Raw genomic sequence first — 23,761 nt, forward strand, 5'->3', positions numbered from 1 at the left:
ATCACCAGTGTGCCCTGTTCAGGTTTGAATATTTTTCAACAGCAGACAGCTTGCATCCACCCGTAAGGGCAGTTGTGACTAAGGGCTTAAACTTGCAAACAAGTTTGGTCATAGTATCAGCAATATATCAAACATATATATTCCCTTCATTAACAAAATATTTTCCAAATCCATCTTCGGTCTCTCCATGTTTGCCCTTATGTGGACTCAGGGTTTTCTGCTAAAGTTGGTTGACCTCATTCACTCCTGTCTGTGTATATTAGTAACCATCCATACCTTTTAATAGTTGCTCTAAATATATGCACTCATACTGCCTTAGGTTGTTTCTTGATTTTCCATGAAACTAAAGACCTGTTCTTAGAGAGGCTACCCACTAGGCACGTGTTGTTTATTAGATACCTAATAAACATAGATGTCTACAGGACATTTCTGACAACTCCATTTGATGTCTACCACTAGTGTTCTAAAAAGATATCTGTATATAGAGATCTTCTACACATCTACTAATAGACATAGACATCTATTCTTTTTATATTTTTAGATATCTATTAAAGTACTTTTTTAACATTTACTAAAAGAAAAAAAAACTGCTATTTTACATCCATCCATTCATCTCCAGACTCAATGAGTCCCTCTTGAGGTCACAGGTTTGCTGGTTCCAATCCAGGTACTGCTGAAGGTAGAATGCATCCCAAGCAGGTCACCAGTTTGTTACAGGGCCAAACAAACACACAATGACACAGGAGCAACTTGCAGACAGCAGTTAACCTATGAAATTATCTAATTGACGTCTATGTCTATAACATCATTAATTGATATCAATTGTAAATATCTGTTAGATAACTAATATACATCATGTGTCTGGTGGAAAAAAAAAACTACACAAATGGCTTGTTTACAACACGCAAGGCATGATGGGACCGCAACGCAATAGCTGTGGGAAAGTCGTCTGCTAGAGATCAAAGCCGCGATATGCAATAGACCTCAATTAATTGATGTCTATCAGAAGTATGACGCATATCTATAGCTGTGAGCTTTGAATTAGATATAAATTACGTTTACAAGAGATCTGTCCGTGCCTAGTGGGTAAAGCTGCACCTGTCGTCAGTTGCCCATCCTGCATCACTATAAGTCACCAGAGCTGCAGTAGTTTCTTATGGCTGCTTCTGCTAAAATACAATTCCTTGTCTGCATTTCCTCTGAAATATCTTAACACCTGCATAACTGTTACTCATTGTTCTTCTGTTGATTCACACCAATATTGTGTTGATTTTCTCATCACAAACCTTGCATCTGGTTGAATACATGTCATTGGATGGAAAAAGTCCCACTCCAGTCATATTTTGATCTAATATAAAAGCGTTCCTAGTGGTCTTTTAACTATGATTATGCAATTTTTAGCCAAAACGAAAATACTTTTTTTTTGTTTGTTTTTCTAGGAAATAGCTTCTGCAGAGCAGCAGGAGTTTCAAATTCACCTACTGGTTGTGGATGGGACTGTTGGCATAGAGTACTACGCCCCGACATCTACCATCTCACGCTAGCTAAAAATACCAGTGTCACAAAGATGGCGAGCAATATTGGAGCTTTCCAGTCGTACAGTTTTGAGCCAGATGCCAGCTCTGACGAGGAAAACAAAGACGTGTATGGATCTATTTGTCGATAAGTTGATGCATTCAGTAGTGGTTTTAGGTCCTGGCAGTATGGGCGGCTGCCTTGTGGGGCAATTCAAAGGGGGCGCTGGTTCAAACTCCGAAAGAGGAAAAAAAAAAAATCTCCACCACTGTGATTTTCTATTATCTGTTATATCACGGTGTTATGAAAAGCTTGAAACCAGAAAATTGGCACATCCTGCAACTCTACGTCATCCTATTGGCTAAGAAGGCACCAAAAAGGTGTGTAAAGAATAAGAGGAGGGGTGGAGGTAATAAGCTTAACTGTGGGTGTCTCCCAAATTAAGTGGACGGATGAGGGAGGAGGCCGGGGGTGAAATCTACTTACTTTTTTTTTGTCAGTCATGTCATACATTTTAACACAGACATTTTTTTGTTAATTTTTGTGTAAAATGTCCAAATAAAAATAGGGAACACAAAACAATGTAGTCATCAAGATGAAAATTGGTTAAGTCGAAGCCTTTGGTGGGGAAGTTTATTGCCAAGTGTCAAAACACCAAAAAGATGGAGAGAATAAAGTCAAAGCCAACTAGTGCCCAATTTAGAAAAAAAAGAAGAGAAGATGAGGAGAAAAACGATAAACGTAAGGGCATGACCTCTTTGCTGGGGATGCACGTTTTCTAGTACTAACCACCAGTCAATGACGTGAACTGAAGGCATAAATGTTGCATTTGACATCATTGTTTGTTTTTTAATTTTTTTTTTTCTCTAAAACTTTCACTACACCTTTACTTATGTTGATGGCTGTATATAACATTAATGGTAACCCACAGTACATCATGACTTTAATGTGTCTCCTGTAACACTAAGGTTTAATTGTATAGTTAGTTTATAAATGTTGCAAGAAAATTAATATTTTAGACGGGCAAATGTTGGTTATGCAACTTTTTCCAAACCCAGTGTTGTATCTGCTCTTGATTTACAATGATTTAAAAAAGAAAAACTCAGAAATGCACATTTAAGCTTGTTTTTTATATATATATATATATATATATATATATATATATATATATATATATATGGCCACTGTCATCAGAAAAATGCCACAATTTTAATGAGTTTATGTATGAGATTTATAAGACTCTCCTCATAACTGAGAAACATTTTGGTCACATTGGGATTAAGCTTTCCTTTGTGCTGTTTAAATGTTAACACAGAGCCACCTTTCTACATTTTTGATGAGCCAGCCCTTTCATCTGTCAGCATTTAGTTAGAGGTCTCTGCATTTGCTTATTAAAGCATCTGTTTCATATTACAGAGGCCGTTTGGACGGCATAGTTCACAGGTATTTAGCTGACTTTCAAAAGGTGGGTGCCCTCCCATCTAAAAAAAAAAAAAATCTTCACCAGCTTCTGTCAGGAGTAGCATTCTGATGCTGAGGCTGGTTTCTCTTGTTTTAGTGTTGTTTTTTCTTTATAAACTTTGAAAATCTGCATATAAACTCTGTTGATTTGACACACTTTTCCAAAAAGGGAAACAACTGCTAGAAATGCTTCAGCAGTGAATCCCTCCTCATCCTCAAACAATAATCAAATATTGCCGCTGAAGAATCTTGTGTGACAGATTAAACAGATTTGTATCCTTGAATAGACTCATTAGTTACTGAGCTGCTAGATGTCGGTGGAACATCTTCAAAAGAATCTTTGCTCTTGTATCAGGATTTCTGTTTGGAGGTTCCTAAAAACAACCTCTCTATCTTCTTTAGGGTTTTCTGCTTTGCCCTCAATCTGCTCTCAATAAACCCATTTTGACAACCTGAGTCTTCAACTTTTCAAAAACTCAGTCTCATGTTTGTAAATCAAGACGTATTGCAGATAGTTGAACTTTGTCTGACATTAACAAAGAAGTTGGTACTATTTTTGTGGATTAACATGTACTTTGCTTGTTAAAATGCAGCCACTGACTTTAAAGAGAAAATGTTCTAATGGTTTAATGGATTACGTCAGGGAAACAGATCTAACTGCATATTTAGTGTCTTTCTTTTCTACTCTTTGAGTTTTGTTTTTTTTTTTCAAATCGAAGATAATGTTCTCTAAAGAGGATCTTTAGTACAATAATAAAATACATCAAAAGGATGAATTACAGACCTTGAGGAGGAAAATATTGTGATGTTAGGTTATAGAAGATCTTATTAGTTTATTATTATTATTATTTTCAGTTAATTTCAACAGGACTTAAGCAAGAAACAATACAGATGAGCTGAATTGTTTTATACTGGAGCTGTTTTTACAGAATAAAGTATATTTGTCCCTTGTTTATTGCAAGAGTTATATTAAAAAAAAAAAAAAAACATCCCACAACAGATGAAATGCATGTGGTAGTCAATGTACTATTTTAACAGTTTTTAAAGTTTTATTTACGGATGTTTTAAGTAGGACTGTAAAATTATTGTGTTAATTGAGATTAAGTAATTATAGGCATTTTAGTGCGTTATTTTTTTTAATCGCGTTAATCTCAATTTTGCGTCAATAATTACTTCCGAGCTGTGCACACCTGGAGGAGCATTTTATCTAGCTCATACCACGGCCATTAAAGAAAAATATAAATAATACATACATTATTAGAACATCAATCCTCTTACATTTTTAATTTGATTTTTTTTTTTTTTTTTTTATAAAACATGGTGCATCGTGTTGTCATGAAAACAGCTTTACCCCGAGGCGTTTGCTAACTGCACTCATCTTTAGCTCCTTTTTGAGAAAGGTGATTGTCATGAGAAGTTAAAAAACATAATTTTATAGGGAAAGTTCACCTCAGTGGTTGTTTTTGTCCAGATGATGAAACAAAACTTTGTTTCAGAAAAATAACAAAGTCCAATGTCTAAATAATTCAGTTTCTCCGCAGTGTTCCATTTTTTCCTCCTTTTTTTCTCAGTTTCTTTCTGCTTTTTCCCAGTCTTTAAAATGTCACCCAAATAGGTTAAACTAAACTATAAAATCACTCTTGTGTCGTTTCTTCTGTCTTGCTGTTGTGGTGAACTGTAGAATAAGGTATATCAACATTTCAATATTTTTTGGATTGCTCAGAAAAGTTTTCGTACTGTTTTTGATGAGGTTAATTAGAGAACTTTCTCTTTGATTTTTTTTTCTTTTTTTTTAATCTGTTCAAGATAGAAAAAAAAAACACCCCTCGGTGGTGTAAAAGTAGAGGTAGGAAGTCTTTTATAATTAAAAAAATAATAAAAAAAGCCACCTTTTTAGTTGTATTTTGATCTTTTACTGTGCCACAATGTCACAAACTTAAATAAAATACCTCAAAATTAAGTTTTTAACCGAAATTGTTCGCATAAAAATATTGCGATTAAAATCCATTAGTTAAATTAATTAATTATAGGTCACGATGAAATAATCGCAGTGAGAACTTTATTGCATGGCAGCACTCCTAAAACTCCTGACTTCACACTTTTTGCACTTTTCTCAGACAGACATGAACATTTTCACACTTGTTTAAACTCTCAAAAGTTTAAATCTCGGTAGAAAAATAAGTTCATTATTTTAGAATTTTTAAAAAAAGACTGATCACAATCAAACGCATTTTGTAAAGGAGACATGGCATGGAGGATGTTGATTGATAATGGTCTGCAGCCAATCAGGATGCAGAACACAATAATAAAAACCATATACAGTTGTATTTATAAAAATCCATAATACAGCAAGACTGCAAAAGGTGAACCATGATTTAGCTAGGGACTACTGCGTTAGCATTGACGCAACAATCTAGTTTTGTGAATGAGTGGTTCACAACAGAAGTGCCACCTAGAGTCAAAACCAAGATCTTAAGCAAGGCAAAGCCTCATCTAATTTTTTTTGTCCTCTGTGAGATGATTGGAGAGGATCCTGAACCTTTCTGCGACAGCCCCGCTCAACAGTGCATAGTAAAAAAATCATTGACTATAATATTAATAATTTATAAAAAGTTTTATTTGCTGATTGTACATTTTGTAGCTTCTAAAACCAGCTCGTTTGTGTCCTCCACTCTACTCTTCATGCTGCTTTCTCTGCATCTGCAGTAAAAGCAGTTTTAGGAATGACAGGTCCAGCTCACGGTGAGCATAATGATCCTGAACTGATGAACAGAAAACATTTTGTGCCACGTACGTGATAGAGCAATTGCACAATCTGAGAGCCTGGATGTGCGATGTGATTACCAGGTGAATTATTGTTTGTATCTGAACACATTTGCATAGAAATAAACTGTTTTGTCAGGAGAAGAAAATGCAAAGCGCTGTCGGTGCGTGCTCTCTGGCTCTGCATATCCTTTAGCTGATCAACGATTCCTGAACGTGCACCGTGCATCTGCATTTAGAGGCAGACTGCTGCAGATGCGACAATGTGCCAACTACTGTCAGGGTCCTCAATATGATCGGCCGACATTGGCTTTAAAATAACATCTCAGATTTAAACTAAAATCCAATATGTACTTATGGCTTTCAAGTACTTCAAACAGCCCCACTTCAAAACGCCAGAATATCTCTTTAAATGCTCAACCACCCTGACCTGAATACCATCTGACTGGTCATGAATTTTAAATGGATGAATCAAATTTGAAAAACTGAGCATCTTTTTGGAGACAGACTTGTAAAAACGCTGTACTTGTAATGGTTTTATGGTAACCTGTCAACATTTCTTTGCAGATAAGAAGGTGTGGACGGTGTTGTCGCATAACGGCACGGCTCCCATTCAAGTCCAAGGTTCCTCACCAAAGAGACCGCAGATCCTGAAGTTGAGCTACAACGCATCGACCGAACAGATGCGCTCGATTGTTTCGGGGTCAGAGCACTGTCAACAGGAAGTGGTGTACAACTGCAAAAAATCCCGCCTCTTTAATGCAAAAGGTGAGTTCACTGTGCTTCAAAATTTAAAGCTTTTTAATTTCTTCCTGTTTTAATATGAAACACATGGATCAAAAAGAGACTTCAGTTTGAAAACAAAGTATGAAGTCCATGAATGCTGTAAAAGGTTAAAATATTTTTATGAAAGTAGCTGAAGAAAAGTGTAAAATGCCAAAAGTTAGTCTAAATAATATGAAACATGATTAATTATACCATAAAATCTAAAAAGAAAGGTAAATGGCAGATTTACATTAAAAAAAGCAGATGTTAAATTGACCATTTACTCCAATGTACTACTGTATGCTAACTGCTAATGTAGCTAAACATGGGACTAACACAGCTAAATAAACCCGGTTTCTTGTGAATAATGCTAACAATGCTGCAAAAGATACAGTAACAAGAGCAAAGGAAAAACAATACGACATTTAATATTGCTGCAAAATGCTGAGCAATGTTATGTGCACCGCTAATCAAATGCTACTGAAACTAAATATGTGGGAAAACTAAATAATAATAATAATATTAAATTACAAATTAATGCCAAAACATTGCTAGATCATTTTAATGAAGATTTAGATGCTTTGCAAATAAGAAAAAAATAAAGTTACGCTTAAAAAAAATTATAAACGGATGCTAATGAATACAAGATCTACTATATAGATAAATTGTAGATCAGGGATAGGCACCTCCAGGCCTTAAGGGCTGGATACCTGCATGTTTTCCAACATACTCTGCTCTGGCATGTTCTAATTAGCTGGACACACCTCACCCAGGTAATTGGTCATGAGTAGGGCTTGGATATCTGGAAATCATGTAGACAGAGTGAACCCTCGAGGCCCGGAGTTCCCTTTCTCCCTTTTCTCGATTATCCGAAAAAGGAAAAACAAAAAAGCTTTTAAAGGTAACTAAGGCATTACCTAATAAAATCTAAGACTTTTAAGCTGAAGATGAAGCTAAAGCTAAATAAGTCAGTTGTTTAAATAAAGTTCTACTTACATGATAAGGTTGGTAAAGTAGAAGATGGCTGAATCAAAGTGACAAATACTGAGAGATTAGGTTTATTTATTTTGAAGAGCTGAATAAAAGCATCGGTACACGCCACCGTGTCTGACAGTGAGGAGCAGCAGCCGTCCTGCAGCCGCTGGTCCTGCAACACGGAGGTGCCGTCGGGATAAGGCAAAATGGCAAGCCATAAGTCTCAAAAATCGGCAGGGCTGCGCCTAATCTGCATATGTACTACGGATAATAATTATTACTTGAAATATTTAAATGTTCTCACGGTTAGTTTCAACACTACAATTAAAACAAAAGATAATAAAAGTTTCATTTTAACTTTTTCATTTAAGATTTAATTTAGACATTGGGGGGAGGAAAAAAATTCAATATTAAGCATTCTTTTCTATGCTTTTGTAGATTTGATTTCCAGACATGTAAATGTAATCGGAAACTCCATGTTTTACATTTTTCTTTATGTTCAAAGTTAAAAAAACGTGTGAGTGGATATTTAAGCTGTGAAGTACTTTATATATGTTTTTCTGAAACATATGTTTTACTTTTTACTGATCCAAAAAATGATCCGAACCTTGACCCTAAAACTGTGACATGATCCGAAAAGTGATTGTTGTTATCCATCAGAATCACAAAACGGCATTGTTGGTTCTTTTGAACATTCCCGCATTTTTCCTCTTTAAGGGGTATGCGGGGAGGGGCAGAGCATAATTCTGTTAAAAACAAGAGAACGACTTTTTTCCTAAACTTAGGCAGTCAAATGCAGGAAATTACTATGTTTTTGTTTTTAAAAGTAACAGGGGTTTGGTTTTGAAGAGTTAACATTCATAAAGTTGTTTTCCCGTGAGTACTTTAGTAAATCCTTCAGTGCTCAAGTCTAGAGAGGGATTGTGGAAGAAAAATCAAAGTATTTTGAGGGGAAACGTGTGGAATTTTAAAAGGCTTTTTTCAAGTAGAGAAAAGCAGAATGGGCTTCAGTCTGATTTCCATCTTTGCTGCCCCCAGTTTCCTCCTCTCCACGCTGGGCCACGTCAGCGTGCCTTGAGATTAGCTGTTGTACACTTTTCGATGTTGCATTGTGAAGTCACATTTGTGGGTTTTTCCTCTTGGAAAGCGGCTGCCCCCTCAGCAGCCCCCTTGCTCGCTCCTCTTGTTATTCCTCAACAATAAGTGGGGAGGCGACGCTCGCTCTGTGCTGGCATTCATCTGCAGCTGCTGCGGCACCTTTGGTCCCAACATCTCCACGTTTGCTCTTAAGTCATGAAACATTCATGAAGTCCCGGCTTGTGCCGCTCCCTGGATGCAGCGCACACAAATAAACAAGTTCATTATCGCGTCAGACATCAAAGAGAGGCTGGAAGAGCCATTTTGGAGCCACGCAAACGCACTCCTGCATTTTTTTAATGCTCCACTTTGTTGTCTAAACAACTTTAAAAAGTGCAGAGTCCCTTTGTACATCACTTCTCTGAGTTACTGATGCAAACAATATCTCTTTTAAGAACAAGAGTCTGAGGCTTATCCTAAGATTTTGACAAAATGCCACTCATCATGCTAATTTACAGGAAAATAACAAGAGCAGCAGCTGTTCAAAGAAGCCCCCTGGGATTACAAGATTCAGGCGGATGCCAAAACGTCTGACGTTTACCTCCAGCTCTGGAGTTTAACTGTAAAACATGTCTCTGCTGTTCACTTAAAACACTGACGTGCAGGCGCCTGGTTTCTCTGTTTGCTTTTTCCTTATTTATCAGCTGTAATGAGCTGAGGTTGCTGCGAGGTAACGCCAGCTTTTACGCTGAAATGAAAACACTTGCAGCAGCAGGATAATTGTGGCTCCTCTCACTGTCCTCCTTCTGTTTTGCTTATTATTTTCACACTTTCACTTGTTTCCAGAAATGATTTTCCAGTCTGGGTCTTCATATTGTGTTTTTTATGGGAACATGGTGCTGTGTCGCTGTACTTTATGTAGATTTAACGCTGGCGAGGCCACAGAGGTTAGAGACGTGTTGGTGGTTGGGGTATGCCTTCATGAAGCAGGAACGCTGGCCTGTTTCAGCTGCAGCAGATGCTGCTATTGTTTGAATGGCATCGAGGGGGCTCTTTAAAATACGCATATGAGTCGACAAAACGAAAGTCAAGAGTCACGAAATGTCTTCTTAGTTTGTTCAGGTTTGCTGTGACAGCCGTCACTAAAGAAAGACCGTCTGAGCTGGAAGTCTTTCTCTTTTATAGAGGTAGAAAGTTTGTTGAAGACAATCATGTCTAACATCCATTAAGTTCACAAAACTCACAAAGCATTCATGATATTTTGAGTTTCTGCTCCAAAACATTTCTGAAAAGCCGCATACTAAGGTTTTTAGATTTTCATTTAATTATGAGAAAAATTAGGCTAAAAGTTGAACAAGAGGAGTTTTTAAAAATACTTAAGAGAACAAACCTTACAATGACATAAACCAAAATAAATAACAGGTTGCTAGCTGAAAACAGTCTGTTAATCAAAGTTAAAAAGAAATAGACTTCACATTAAGCTAGCAAAATGTGTGGTATGGGAGAGATTTGGAGAATCTAAATAAAAAAACATTTTTTAATCAATTATAAAAGATAAACAACTGGCCAAAATTAGGGGAAAACATCTGAAAAAAAACTTCAAAAATTATTATTATAATGAAAAATTACCACTTAAACAATTAGATTAGCATATGCTATAGGCTAGGTTAGCTGAAGGGTATTCTAACTGATAAAATGCTAATGCAGGACCAGTGATGGGTAGTCAGAAGAGGCAGGTGAGACTGTGAGTCACCTGCAAAAAATAGCTTACAAAGAACATAAATAAAATAAATGGAAAAAGAAAATCAAATAATAATTTTAAGACATGTCTATTCTATGATTATCTTTTTCTGTGTAAGTTTGCATTGTTTCTTTGTTTAAAAAAAAGGTTTACATTTATTAACTTCCAGTTTAAATACAAGAGACAGCAGCTGGGGAAGCATCAGAACCCATGCCTCCCCTGTGCCTAACCTGCGCTGCACGCACTGAATGGAGCTGTAGCTGTCGCATGCACTTTACCAATTCTGCCTTTTTTATCAAATTTTTAGTTACTTAATTTTCTTATTTCTAGCCATCTATTACATTGGTGTCAGTTTATGACTTATTTCGTATCTTTATACGCTAAAATCCGCATTAGAAATACATAGGTGAGCCCCGCAGTATGCCTGCTTCAAGATGGAGGGCACTGGTAACCCTGACACCGTGGCTTCAGAATAATAGAATTAGTGGTACCAAGTCAAGTGCAACTGTCCAGTTATTCTTTAATATTGTTTAGGATCATTTTCTAAATGGAGAATTACGTCTTAACATCCAAACTCTTGTTTAGACACGTCACTGGTAGTGACATGTCTTTTAATTATAAAGATACCATTCTTTGGAAAAATCAAAAATCCTATTGTTTTCTGTAAAGCAGCAGGAGTTCATCAGAAATTCGCCTCCGAGTTGTGGGTGGAACTGTTAACGTGGAAGTTAGCCAATGTTAATATCCCACCAATCCCTTGTTTACACTCTCAGCTTCCAACTCCTTACAATTCCGAGCTAACATTAGCGTAGCGAGAGAAGAAAAAAAAACTGCAAGTAATATTGGAGCTATCTAACCAAACAGTTTGGAGCCAGATGACAGCTTAGATGAGGAAAATGAAGAAGTACATGGATCTATTTGTCTGCAAGTGGAGGATTTGGAATTGAAGTGGAACAGGGAATTTTGAGCAGTTGCTGCGTCACAAACCTGAGCTTTTTCAAACTGCAAGTTTTCATCTTCACCTGATCCATCACAATTAAAATAAAGAAGTACTCAGAAATGCAGTTTTAATCATAAACTATATTATATATGTCCTCCACTATGAGAAAAACATTAAAAACATCATTGTCATTGGAGTGAGTATTTAACGTGTCCAAAAAGTTTTGCTACATTTAAAGTTCCACTGTTTTGACTGTTCAAGACAACAGTATAGATAAACTGATACAGTACAAAGCAATTGTGCTGTACTTAAGACTCCTCTTGGGATTAATTATGACTTAGTTGTAGGAAAAGCAATTATTTTGTTTTTAGCTGCTTCTTGGGAATGAGTCTAGCCCCCATGTTGTGTATCCTCACCCCTGTTGTGTGTCCTCACCCCTGTTGTGTTGTTAGCGCAGCTGCTTTGGAGTGTCATGCATCAGTGGAACAGGAAGATGCATTTGCTTCTTGATGAGAATAAGTTGTGTCAATATGAGCCAATTTAAGGGGAGAGGGTGACCTCCCCCACAGGAGCTATTGATTGTTGCCTTTTCTTATTTGTGGGCCTGTTTGGTGTCTGAATGCCGCCTGAAAGCAAATCAGGGCTGTAGGAGAGATGTGCGTGAGATGGTGAAGAAATGCTCTTTGTAATGCAAATGTTGTCTGTTCCAAGGATGAAAGTGAAAAGTGTTTTCTTGCTCAGACTTCAGTATGGCTCATGCATCTGTACAGCTATAATGTTTGCGTGGGGGGGGCAGTGTAACCACTGACATCTGATCATGAATTGTGACAAAATGGTTGATGGGCTTTTCTCTAGAAGTTGGCCTCTTTGCAATAAAGAGTCCCGCTGTGTGATGGATGGATGGCTGAAGCTGAAGCACCTGTGCCCTTTGTTCAGGTGATGAGTGATGCCTTTGAAGCGGTGCTAAAGTCTGTCTGTCAGTTGATATGATCCTTCAGGAGAGCAGCCACACTTCACCTGACGGGGGACGCCTTTGAGGACTAGGACTGGGAAGAATGGGGTCATCTACGTGTGCAGGTTTTATGTACTGTTCTGTTCTTAGGGTTGATCTGGGACCTGTAGTTTTTCTTATCTGAATTCTCTGCTGTCAGGATTTTAAAAAACGGTTCCTTACATGAAATACAGACTGTAAAAAAAAAAAATAGGGGGGGGCAACAAGTTCAGAGGAGTATTACGAGAGCGAGAAAGGACAGACCCATGAGAAAAGACAGAGTGATAGACGCAGCCGAGCTGAGATCCAGGTGGGTCCAGTTCAGACGGCCATTCTTAGTATTGATCATAAACAAATGACGTGATTCTTTCATCTGTCTCAGCGCTTAATATTATGGTCACAAATACAACTATCACCGGATGATGATAATATTTGATTGTTTTTTTTTTTTGTTTGTTTGTTATCGTTGGCCCATTTTTTAAATACCCAAGGGTTACTGTAGACATTTACACATTGTCCAATTAAGGCTGTTGCCGGCTGGCGATTCTGGCTGTCACCAACTTGTGGCCGCCCAACTTTTGCCTGATTTCCTAATGGCACTCACTGGTCTTCCAATACGCAACCCCAAATGTTCCCGGGCAGTCACTGACTGATTTCCACTTTTGGAAAAGGTCATCTGGGTGTCGTAAAATTTTAACTTAATAAGACCTCCACGGCCACCAAGGCCCTGCAAAAATGCCGGGCAGTGGCATTTTGAGATGTGTGATTGTAGTCTTAACAGATTGGATTTTCCGTATTTCGGTTCTGGGTGTACCATTTCTTGGGCTTGACTTCAATGGTACTTGGAGACAGAAGAAACTCCACTGTTTTCAAGTCCACCTGAAATTAATGATACTGGTATTCTTTGCTTCAACTATTTTTAAAACTATTTATTTAAGAGAAAAGATGGTCTAAAATAACCAAAACCATCATAAAGTGGGCTTGACTTTAGCCTAATGCTAACTAGCCTATGTGGTACACTATATTAACAAAAGTACTGGCTCACCTACCTGGACTCACATATGAACCGAAGTGCCATCCCATTCCTAATCCATAGAGTTCAATATGATGTTGGTCCACCTTTTGCAGCTATTCCAGCGTAAACTCTTCTGGGAATGCTGTCCACAAGGTTGAGGACTGTGTTTATGGGAATTTCTGACCATTCTTCCAAAAACGCATTGGTCACGTCACACACTGATGTTGGTGGAGAAGGTCTGGCTCTCAGCCTCTGCTCTAATTTATCTCAAAGGTGTTCTATGGGATTCAGGTCAGGACTCTGTGCAGGCCAGTCCAGTTCATCCAAACCAGACACTGTCATCCATCTCTTTATGGACCTTGCTTTGTGCTCTGGTGCACAGTCATGTTGGAAGAAGAAGGGGCCACTCTAAACTGTTCCCACAGGAGCATGGAATTATCTAAAATGTTTTGGTATTCTGAAGTATTCAGAGTTCTTTTCACTGGAATTAAGGGGCCTGAAAAACAAACCCACACCATCATTCCTCCTCCTCCAATACAGTCTGAACCCCAGACCCAGATTGGTCCATCAGATTTCCACATGGAAAAGCGTGATTCATCTCTCCAGAGAAGGTGTCTTCACTGCTCTAGAGTCCAGTGGCAACGTGCTTTACACCACTGGATCTACACTTTGAATTGCACTAGGGGATATGTGGGTTGGATGGAGCTGCTCAGCCATGGAAACCCATTCCATGAAGCTCTCTGCATTCTGTACTAGGGCTGATCTGAAGGTCACATGAAGGTTGGAGCTCTGTAGCAACTGACTGTATAGAAAGTTGGCGGCCTCTTTGCACTATGAACTTCAGCATCTGCTGACCCCTCTCCGTCAGTTTACATGACCTATCACTTGGTGGCTGAGCTGCTGTTGCTCCCAAACTCTTCCATTTTGTTATGATAGAGCTGACAGTTGACTGTGGAATATTTAGGAAATTTCCCTACTGGATTTGTTGCACAGGTAGCGTCCAATGACAATTCCATATTGGAATCCACTGAGCTCCTGAGAGCAGAACATTCTTTCACTAATGTTTTTAAAAACTGTCTCCAGGCATGAGGTCTGGATTGTATCCACCTGTGAGCAGGCCAAGTGATTAGGACACCTGGTTCTGAATATTTGGATGAGTGAGTCAATACTTTTAGTAATATAGTGCAGGAGGAAGAGCTCTTTGCTTTGTCTCCTCTGAGAAAAAATGCAGTAAATGTTCTGTTCAAACTTCAGCTGTAGATTCACCAAACCGTGAGGCAACTCTCACTGATGAATCACTTTACAGTAAGTTATCTGTCTACCTTTGTCTTCCTGTGGGGTTTAATGTGATGCATTTCCTGACCTTGCTAATTTCCTGATGGTGTTTGTTGCAGATGGAAGCCCATTGTCATGGTGGCTCGACCGTGAAGGAGAACGGAGGAGTTACTGGGGAGGATTTCTGCCTGGAGTCCAGCAGTGCTCCTGCAGCCTGGAGGAGAACTGCATTGACTTGAACTACTTTTGTAACTGTGATGCAGATACAGACGCTTGGTAGGTCACAAACACATTTTCACATTTTCTATGAAGAATATTTTCTGTTATCCACTGTCGTCTCTTGCTAGAATCTGGTTTTTCCTTCTACTCAAAACACTCAACAGTCAAAGCACCAGAGATGTCTTTCCCACAAAGCAAACCTTCTGTGAACAAGGTCGCGCTTTCACAGTTTTCACTGGTTTGAAAAAGCTTTTATGCTTTTCAAAGCTCTTCAATTTGAAAGTCCAGGACTTTTCTGCTCAAGGTGTGATCCAGGCTGAGCGTAGAGTCAAACAGAAAGCAAAAACAGGTTTGTTTACAATAATCTGCCTTAATGTAAACAAACTGATGGGATTGTGCATGTTCAGATTGAATGTAAACATTTACCTTTGATTAACTGTTGAATGCGGAAGAGCTCATCAATGTTTCAGAAAAAGATGAACATTTTTAATAATATTGCATTGGAAGTTAGAAATATTTAACACTGTTGATAAGAAGTAGTATAGAAGTATAGAAATACATATCTGGGGAACATATCGTGTTCAATAAAAGGGCAGAAAAAGTGGGGGGAAAAAAGGTCAAATTTTGCAGTTGTAGCTGAACTGCATCAACAGAGAGAGACGGGTGTGATTGTTGGGTCCTGGCCAGGTTTTCTTTGAAAACGTGGAGATTGGTCTCTGTCTGTCTGTTCAGACAGGAACAGACTTGATACAGAAATTATGTTCTGTCAGTGATCTGTCCTGATTGGGGATGATACCCCAAAGCTGCTGTCACCAGGGAATTTAACAGTTGAATGTGTGAAACCTGAATCATGTGGTGAAGTGAAGTCAAACCTTCATGTTTGGGGTGAATGCCATGATATTCTGGAACAGAGATTTTTCTGCAGAAGAGAATCTGAGCTCTAAAAACGTCTGTCTCAAATGTCGCTGAGGGAGAAGGGTTGTTCCTTTTTTTTTTTTTTTTTTTTTTAGGAAATCTGGTGTCTGGGGCTGGAAATGTTTTGCAACAGTAACAAAAACTATCATTAATTCTGATTACAGAAACAAATTGTAGGGAAAACCTTGTAGCTTCCAGGAGGGGTGTCATCCTTAGGCAGATTTCAAGTCTGCCTGAACACCCCTTTATCAAAGGGATGGATCGTTATGGAGTGAAACGATCCAGAAATTATTTTCTCACAACCCCAACATTCTGTTTCCCCTAAATGGAAAGCGAAGTGACAATTGAATTTTTGTGTTGAAGCTTCAAAGACACGTCAACCTGGATGTCGTCTAAACTGAAACAATACATTTGTTTTTTATCTACCAGTGTTGTGTTGAAAAATTTGTCAACTTTTCTACATAAACTCTTGTATAAAGACGAACAGCAGAATAGCCTTTGTCACATGCATCCATACAAAGGGTCGACCCATTGGGGGGGTAGTTTTTTTGCTTCTCCGGGCCCATGCAGGGTCGTAGATAGGATCTGCTGCTATAGGGGTGTAGGAAAAAATGGATTTGGCGATATATACTTCATTTGGTAATACTTTTATCAATTTAAAATGCTGACATGGCGATGTTTAATTAATTATTCATGAGTGTCCTTCAGTGTCTTACTTTAGTTTTCCACTTTTTTTTCTTATACTGAAAGATATTTAACTGTGGAAATCAGACAATCTTGACTGTTTCCTTTAAGAACAAATATTTCTTAATTAGCCAAAAAAAGAACCATGATTTTTCTTGGGTAAAAACAACTTGTATATGAGATACAGTTGCAGTGCTTAATGTTGTGATCACTAAATAAAATGTATTTTACCACCTGTTGCATGGTGCCCTTATACCACACTCCAGTCGTCAGTAAGATGCAAGCACTGGCTCCTTACTTACTGTGCATGAATATTGTTTGCATGGGATATATAAATGCCTGTAGGATTTCCACAAACTACACTTGGACTAATTTTCTCATTTCTAATGCTACATTCACACAGGATGTGATTAGCGCACCAGAGGCATCCAGTTTTAATGTCAATGTACAAATGCATCTGAGGTCCTGCGATGTGATTCAAATATTGGGCGTGGTGCTTTAGTACAGCAACAGCAACATGACACGCTTTGGGCGTCAGATGCAGCGCTTCAAGAGTTAAAAAATCTGAACTTTTGCGAGGTTGATGCATTATTGACCAATTGACCAATCAGGGTTTCAGCTTTGCATCCATGACATTTTCAGTAACTCAATCAGCAGATAAAATACAAATCCAATTATCGCTAGTCGCTGGGAGGGTTCTCGTCCTGAACTTCCATCCATTTTCCTAACCCGGTGGGGGTGGTGAGTTGCCAGAGACTATCCAGGCTAATGTTGGGTGAAGGCAGGATGCACCCTGGTCAGGTCGCCAGCATGTCACAGGGCTTATGGGGCTAGAGCGATCGAACTCGCCATGAATGTCTCCACACGTTCTTCAAATCAAGACATGAAAAACGTGTCCTAAAGAGATAACTTCAATGCTAAAGAAAAAACTTTCATCTGTCCTGAACTTTTTCAACTTCTCCAATGTTTTAATTAAATGCACAGACTGTGTTCTGTTGAGTCTGAAGACAAAACATTTTTCTCGTCCTTTACAGGATTTCCTAGTAGCGTGCTCGCCAACACGACAGACGCACAGCTTCAAAAGTTCCTAATTGTCAGATTAAACGAAAGCTTGTCATGAACTGAGCACGTCATTTAGTGGGGTCGTTGATGATGAGGGCGTTGAGCTGCGGCTTGCTCTGCTCATGGGCCAAAGGGGTCGCTGTAGAGGGCGGGTCAGGGTGGGGAGAGGGCCACTCATGGCAGCTTTCATTCATCTTTTTCCTGATGAGAAGCTGAGCAGAAATCAGTGGTGACTTCAAAAGCAGCTTCGACCGCCTTTCTTCCTCCGCTCAACATTTACCGTCTGTTTTTCACAAATCCCCCGTGCAGCAGTCGGTCATCTCTTCACCTCTTCTCCTCATTAAATGTTTTAATGTGTGAAAATGTGTCCACCTCTTTTCTACTGCCAGCATTTCCTCAGAAATGATTAATTGCGGCTCCTTCGTTAGATCCCTGTAGTTTTCTGTCGGTGGATTTAGAAACGACGTTCCGAATATCTTTGTTTACGGCTCGGCGATCCGCTCCAAAGCGCGGCTGCGCTCAGTGCGGTTTTCCACCGGCACCTGTCTGCATTGTGATTGATTGCTCTCTTTTCAGAGTGTTTACTGTGCGTTCTGTGCTAATGGAGAAGAAAAGATGTGTGGAGCCGAGCCCCGAGGGCCCGCCTGACTCCTTCTGTGTTGCTGTCTCTTGCAGGGCTAACGACACAGGACTGCTCTCCTACAAAGAGCACCTCCCGGTCAGCCAGATCGTGATCGGTGACACCAACAGGACGGGCTCGCGGGCCGTGGTCCACGCCGGGTCTCTGCGTTGTTATGGAGACAGTAAGTTAACACCTCACTGCTGCAGCTGCCAGCCGGCTGCAGATGGAGGCAGATTAAAGGCAAACCATGTTCACACCACAACTTTGTGTCGGCAGCTTCTGTGTTTGTCTGTGGATTGAGAGCTAAGCTCCGTCTGCTCCCACACAGAGCAGCGAAGGCAGAAGAACATCTGAGCTCAACCTGCAGCCAACAGGAAAACATCAGTGCCGCTGGTTTACAAGCTCGCTCCCATCCAAGTTCATGTGAACGTGTGATCAGAACAAAACACTGCTTTTGTTAAAAATCCCAGCTGGGTTCCTGCAGTTTTGCATTGTTTGGCATCTGCAGGGTTTTTCTCAGGCGAAGCAGCAAAACACTCAGAAGCTGAAAGAGCAAAACTGAAAAGAGTCTCTTTCAAATCTCTTCAGCAGTAGTGAAAGTCTGTACATCAAGAGACCTTTGATTGTCTGTGTATAATGATGCTTCTCGCACAACAGTGTTAATGCATTTTACTTTACATTTACAGCCAACTCAAAGAAGAATACTCATGTCAAAGTTTAAACTTGAAAGCATCAGTCTAATTGAGCTTTTTGACAAAAGAATTTTAAATGACTTTCAATGCAACATATTATTAATGAAGTGCCAATTTCAACACGAGGTCGACTACAGACAACAAGGACAGGAAAGAAAGATGTTGAATTTAGCAAGATAATGAAATCAATGTGCATTGTTGTATAAACCAATTTTATCCAAACCACTCTAGAGAGGTCCATCCATCCATTCATCCAGTGTAATGATTGTATTAACAATACTGTTAAAATGGGTCCAAACTCAACAACAGTTTACAGTATGCAGAGTGGGCTCAAGAGGCAGATGTTAAATGCAATGTTTTTCTAGAGAACTCTGTTGCTCTTCATGTAAAACATGATGGATAAGTCAAACTTAATTCACAATAGCTATCAATATTGTGCAGTTGGAGCCATCAACTGTATAAGAGAACTGGACTGAGTGACCCTTCCCCTTGTATTCCTACCAGGAAGTACGTGCTGGCTTCAAAAAGCCAAAACCTCATAGACTTCTACAAAGAATTAAACAGCTATTAGTAATTCTATTTGTCAGGATAATCATTCTTGCTTTGATGACTTTTTTTTCTTACTTTTTTTACATGTTCGTGATAATGCTATTTTTTTTTAAATTGCAGCTTAAGTTAAAAATTGGCCAATCAGATGCCTCAATAAAAGTAGGTGATTCCTTGGAGCCCCCATGTCAGACATTCGAAATGTTTGACAGATTCTCCCGAGCTCGCTTTTAGTGTTAGGGGTGTGGACTTCCAACAAGCTCACTCCTGATTGGTGAGAGTGGTTGGCATTGGAATAATTACACAGACCGGCTTGGACCAATCACTTGTTACTGACGTTGTCTGAACCACGGCAACTGAATTGACTTATTTTTGATAGGGCAGGTCATTTTCTATGTGTGACGTTACCAGGGTTTGGAGTGATTGAATAGGATGAAGAAGAAATCTTTCTTCCTTAAGAGACATACAACGTGACAGTAACAGAGCATGGTGTCATCAGTGAACATGCTGACACACAAAAGGCTTTATCTCTTTTATAGAGAATCGGATTTGAATATATTAGAAATTAGACTGAACACAGAGGAACGATATGGAGGGAACCAAAATAAGAAGGAAAATAAAATGTGTGATATGTTTGCTGTAGTCTGAACATGGCAACTGTGAAGAGAAAAAGTCCTCATAAAAGGAGTGGACTTGATAAGATGATCAAATCCAGACCTGAACAAAGTTTTCATATCCACAGGGGTGAATGCTTTTCTTTCATATCCCTGTGAGAAAACATTCTCTGTCCCTCCAGAGTCGATATGGAACGCAGCCTCTTTCTACCAGGAGTCCTCCTACCTGTACTTCCCCACCCTGCAGGCGGAGCTGGCCTCCGACATCTCTTTCTACTTCAAGACCAGCACTCCCTCTGGAGTCTTCCTGGAGAACCAGGGCCTCAAGGACTTCATCAGAGTGGAGCTGAGCTGTGAGTGACCGTTCACGCTCCAATAAGAGAAATTCAAAGCACGATTAGACTGTAAACTGCGGGAGAGTGTCCGTACACAAGAGCGACTACAAAAGCCATCAAGGATGTGCTTTGCTTTTCTCTGGCTGCACTGTAGCTGACAGCTCAATTTCCCAGAGAAGCAGCCTGTCAGGTCTGCGCGGCGTGATGTAATCCCAGCGGCGCAGTCAGCTTCAATCGTGTGCTGTCATAGACGCTCAAAGCGCCATGAAGATGGCAGACGAAGAAAGGAAGGAAAAGATTTACTGCAACAATGAAAAGTTCAAGTTTGTGTTAAAAAACTCTGACACGCTTTAAATAAGCAGACGTGTGATAAGCCTGAGGCGGCGCTCGCCTTACTTTAAGACCTTTCATGACGACTTTGAGATCACTGTCCAAACATCATGATCAATAAAGTTTTAATAAGAGATCGACGCAACGTTTACATGCCGATAATTGTTTGTTTTATACCCAAACCCGACTCCTGGAGGAAGTTCGTGTATCGTTGCAGCTGCAGACTGATGGAAGAATATTGACAAGCTGTCAGCTGAACCCCCCCCCCCGAATCTGTGCAGGTCATCATGTTTCCAGCAGCATTGTATCGGATTGCATCAGAAAAGCAGGAGGAGGAGGAGGATGAAGAGGCTCATCTCTCATTCCGTCTGATGTGTGTTTGTGTGCAGCTCCGTCCGTGGTCACGTTCTCCTTTGATGTGGGGGACGGTCCGGCGCTGCTGTCCGTGAAGTCCCCCATCCCTCTCAACGACAGGCAGTGGCACTATGTAAGGGCCGAGCGCAACGTCAAGGAGTCCTCGCTGCAGGTTGACCAACTGCCGCTCCGCTTCCTGGCGGCACCGGCAGACGGGCGGCTCCGCTTACGGCTCAGCAGTCAACTCTTTGTGGGTAAGCCCCACCCCCAATCCTGTCAAACGCACCTGAACAGATGCTCTTCCATCATTCATAGTTTCCATTAGCCTCCCAAATCCTGCAGAGCTGAAGTGATTCAGTTCAGTTCTTTGTTGGTTCTATTTCAAGTGTCACTTGAAAAAGATTTTTTTCTCATTATACATTCTTAAATTTTGAACAAAAAACATTTCCTTTTTAATATTTTTGAAGTGAATAGTATCAAAATCCCCAACAAAGTGAAAGCTCAAGGATTTTCAGTAAAAGCAGCTGCTTCATGGAGCAATTTTTTTTCTTTTTTTTTAGCTTGACAACAATATTTCAACTTGAACTTTTCAAGTTGTTTTATTTCAGTTTCAAATATTTATGGCCCCAATTTGGCTCCATACTACTTAAGTTACAATATCCTATTAAAAAGAGTAGTGTTTTTTCCTCTTGACATTAGTTAATGAAAACTCTCCTTTTCTTATTTTGCTAAACTCCACAAATATTTTTTCCACCTGCTTGGAAATATATTTGAAAACAGCAGGAAAATGTGTGAATTTTGAAAACTGAAACTATTCCGGTTTCTCTGAAGTTTTAATGCAATGTAATGAATGTAATGAAATTAGCTAAGTAAATTTGTGGTTCTTGTTCCGAGTCATCCTCTGGGCTTGAGTGACTTTGGGCTCATCTTTGGGCCCTTGCCCCCTCAGTTTTTAACTAGACTTAAGACGTGTAAGCTGACTTGGTGGGGGGGGGGGGTGCTAAGACGTCACTTCCAGCAAGAAGATGTCCTCACAGTGCCACCATTTCTACCAATGCCTTTTATTACACACGTCCTTTAACCCACCACACTATACACTCAAACACAAATACTACACTAGGAAGTTTGAGCCAGTGATCTTTTGTCCCCTACCCAGTCTCTCTGGTGGGGGGAACCTGGCCCTCAGCATTGGTGGCCATGTCCCTTGGGTGCTGACTGCCTGGGCCCGGCGGCCTTCCCTCACCAAAGGGAGAGGGAACCCTGAGTTCTCTGGCAGAACCATAAGCTGGGGATCACATCACATCTGAGCCTAGGGGTGTCCGTGTCCCTGTGGTGCAGGTTCTGGGGCTGGGACTGTTTTTTTTTTTTATTGGGTGTCCTCCTCTTGGGCAGGGGGAGTGGCCTTGCTCTCTCCTGTACCTCCCTGGGTGGGCGGGTGTCTGCCTGGAGCATGGTTTCCCTGGCTCATGTCAGGGGTCGGGGGATGCTCAGAACTTCCTGGGGCTGGGGCTCTCAGCTTTGGGGCCTTGTGCTGGACATCCCTAGTGCAGTGGAAGTACTATTCTCTAGCTGGGCTGGAGCTTGCATTCTCCATGCTCCTGAGCCCCCCTGCTCTCTAGCGCTGAAGGCCCCTGTAGTGGTTCTTCCAGCCCTGGTATGGGTGGCTGACGTTGGGTTGCCTAGTGGGCGGATTTTCTCAGTCTGTTATTCCATGTGAATATCTGGGGGCCCTGGATACCACTGTGACCTTGCTTTCGAGGTCTTGGTGTCTGAGCATAGGTGTCAGCTCACCTTTGCATAAATAGTATGCGTGATGGTATGATATGCTTTAAATGAGTGTCTTGAGTCTGCAAAATTGAAGAGCTTACTAAAAATTAACCATGCTAACAATACATCTTAGTGTATAAAACAATGCTTTGTTTGTTGATAACTGAATCAAGCCTAAAGAAATTCAAAACTTCCTAATTAACTTTTGAAATGTAAAATCAAAGGCTAAAAATGCAAACTTAAGTTAACTAAAAAAAACTCAGCTGAAGAGTGTGTGCTCCTCTCAGGCGGTGCACCTTCTCTTGTCAGGAAGTGTTGGTGGAGGACCCAAATGCAGGAGAGCAGGTTCTAGTGAATTTGGTTAATTAAGCAAATCATGACCAAATCATGACTGAGCAAGCAAGAATGAACTGAAAACCACTGAGGGTAATTAACAAAATTAAAAACAGTAGTGGATCATGAACCTGAAACTGAAGTGATTGATGTACAATTAAAAAACTTGACCAAAAATCATAACTGACAAAACTAAAGTTTAATCCTGACAGTACCCCTCCACAAAAGGGCAGATCCCAGATGCCCAAAAAACACCAGCAAGGAGGGGACATAGAGGAAGAACAAAAGAACTCTCTCCAGGGACACATGAAGGGAAGCAGCCCTGGTGACCCTCCTCCAGAACAGGAAACGCAGCCAAGAAGGATGAATGGCTATCATTCTTAGGGACAGGGAACATAAAGTGTGGCCTGTGTGACCCTCCTCAGGAACAGACATGAAGAGGAGCAGCTCCCTTACCTGATATTACTTGTCTTTCTGGAAACAGATCTTTTTCAATTTGGATGCTGTTTGATTCAGATTCTTCAGCTCAGAACTCTCTGCCATTTTCCAACTCCAGCACATGGAGGACAAACTCTCCTCAAATAAACACATGCACCTCCTCCCACTCACAACAGCCAGCTGATTGAAAGCCTCAAAAATGTCAAGTTAGAGAAGATTAAACTTTCAGACGCTGTGAGTAATAAATCTCTTTCAGAGGTTGTGAGGCCTTCATGGAGTTCTCTAACAAGCCTGTTCTTCAGGCAGATGATGGCTGCACCCCCCCCCCCCCC

At 40.1% G+C, this 23,761-nt stretch overlaps 1 protein-coding gene across 2 annotated transcripts in view; it reads left to right on the top strand.

Moving 5' to 3' along the window:
* Positions 1-23,761, top strand: part of cntnap5a (contactin associated protein family member 5a) — a 163,705-nt gene that overhangs the window by 112,181 nt on the left and 27,763 nt on the right. For both annotated transcript variants that reach the window (XM_024286056.2, XM_024286055.2), the window contains exons 13-17: positions 6,307-6,507; positions 14,638-14,794; positions 18,074-18,201; positions 20,055-20,225; positions 20,927-21,145. In XM_024286056.2, coding sequence (XP_024141824.1) covers positions 6,307-6,507; positions 14,638-14,794; positions 18,074-18,201; positions 20,055-20,225; positions 20,927-21,145 — 876 coding nt within the window. The remainder of the gene's footprint in view (positions 1-6,306; positions 6,508-14,637; positions 14,795-18,073; positions 18,202-20,054; positions 20,226-20,926; positions 21,146-23,761) is intronic.

Source organism: Oryzias melastigma, linkage group LG21 (assembly GCF_002922805.2).
Source record: "Oryzias melastigma strain HK-1 linkage group LG21, ASM292280v2, whole genome shotgun sequence".
Classification (NCBI taxonomy): Eukaryota; Metazoa; Chordata; class Actinopteri; order Beloniformes; family Adrianichthyidae; genus Oryzias; species Oryzias melastigma.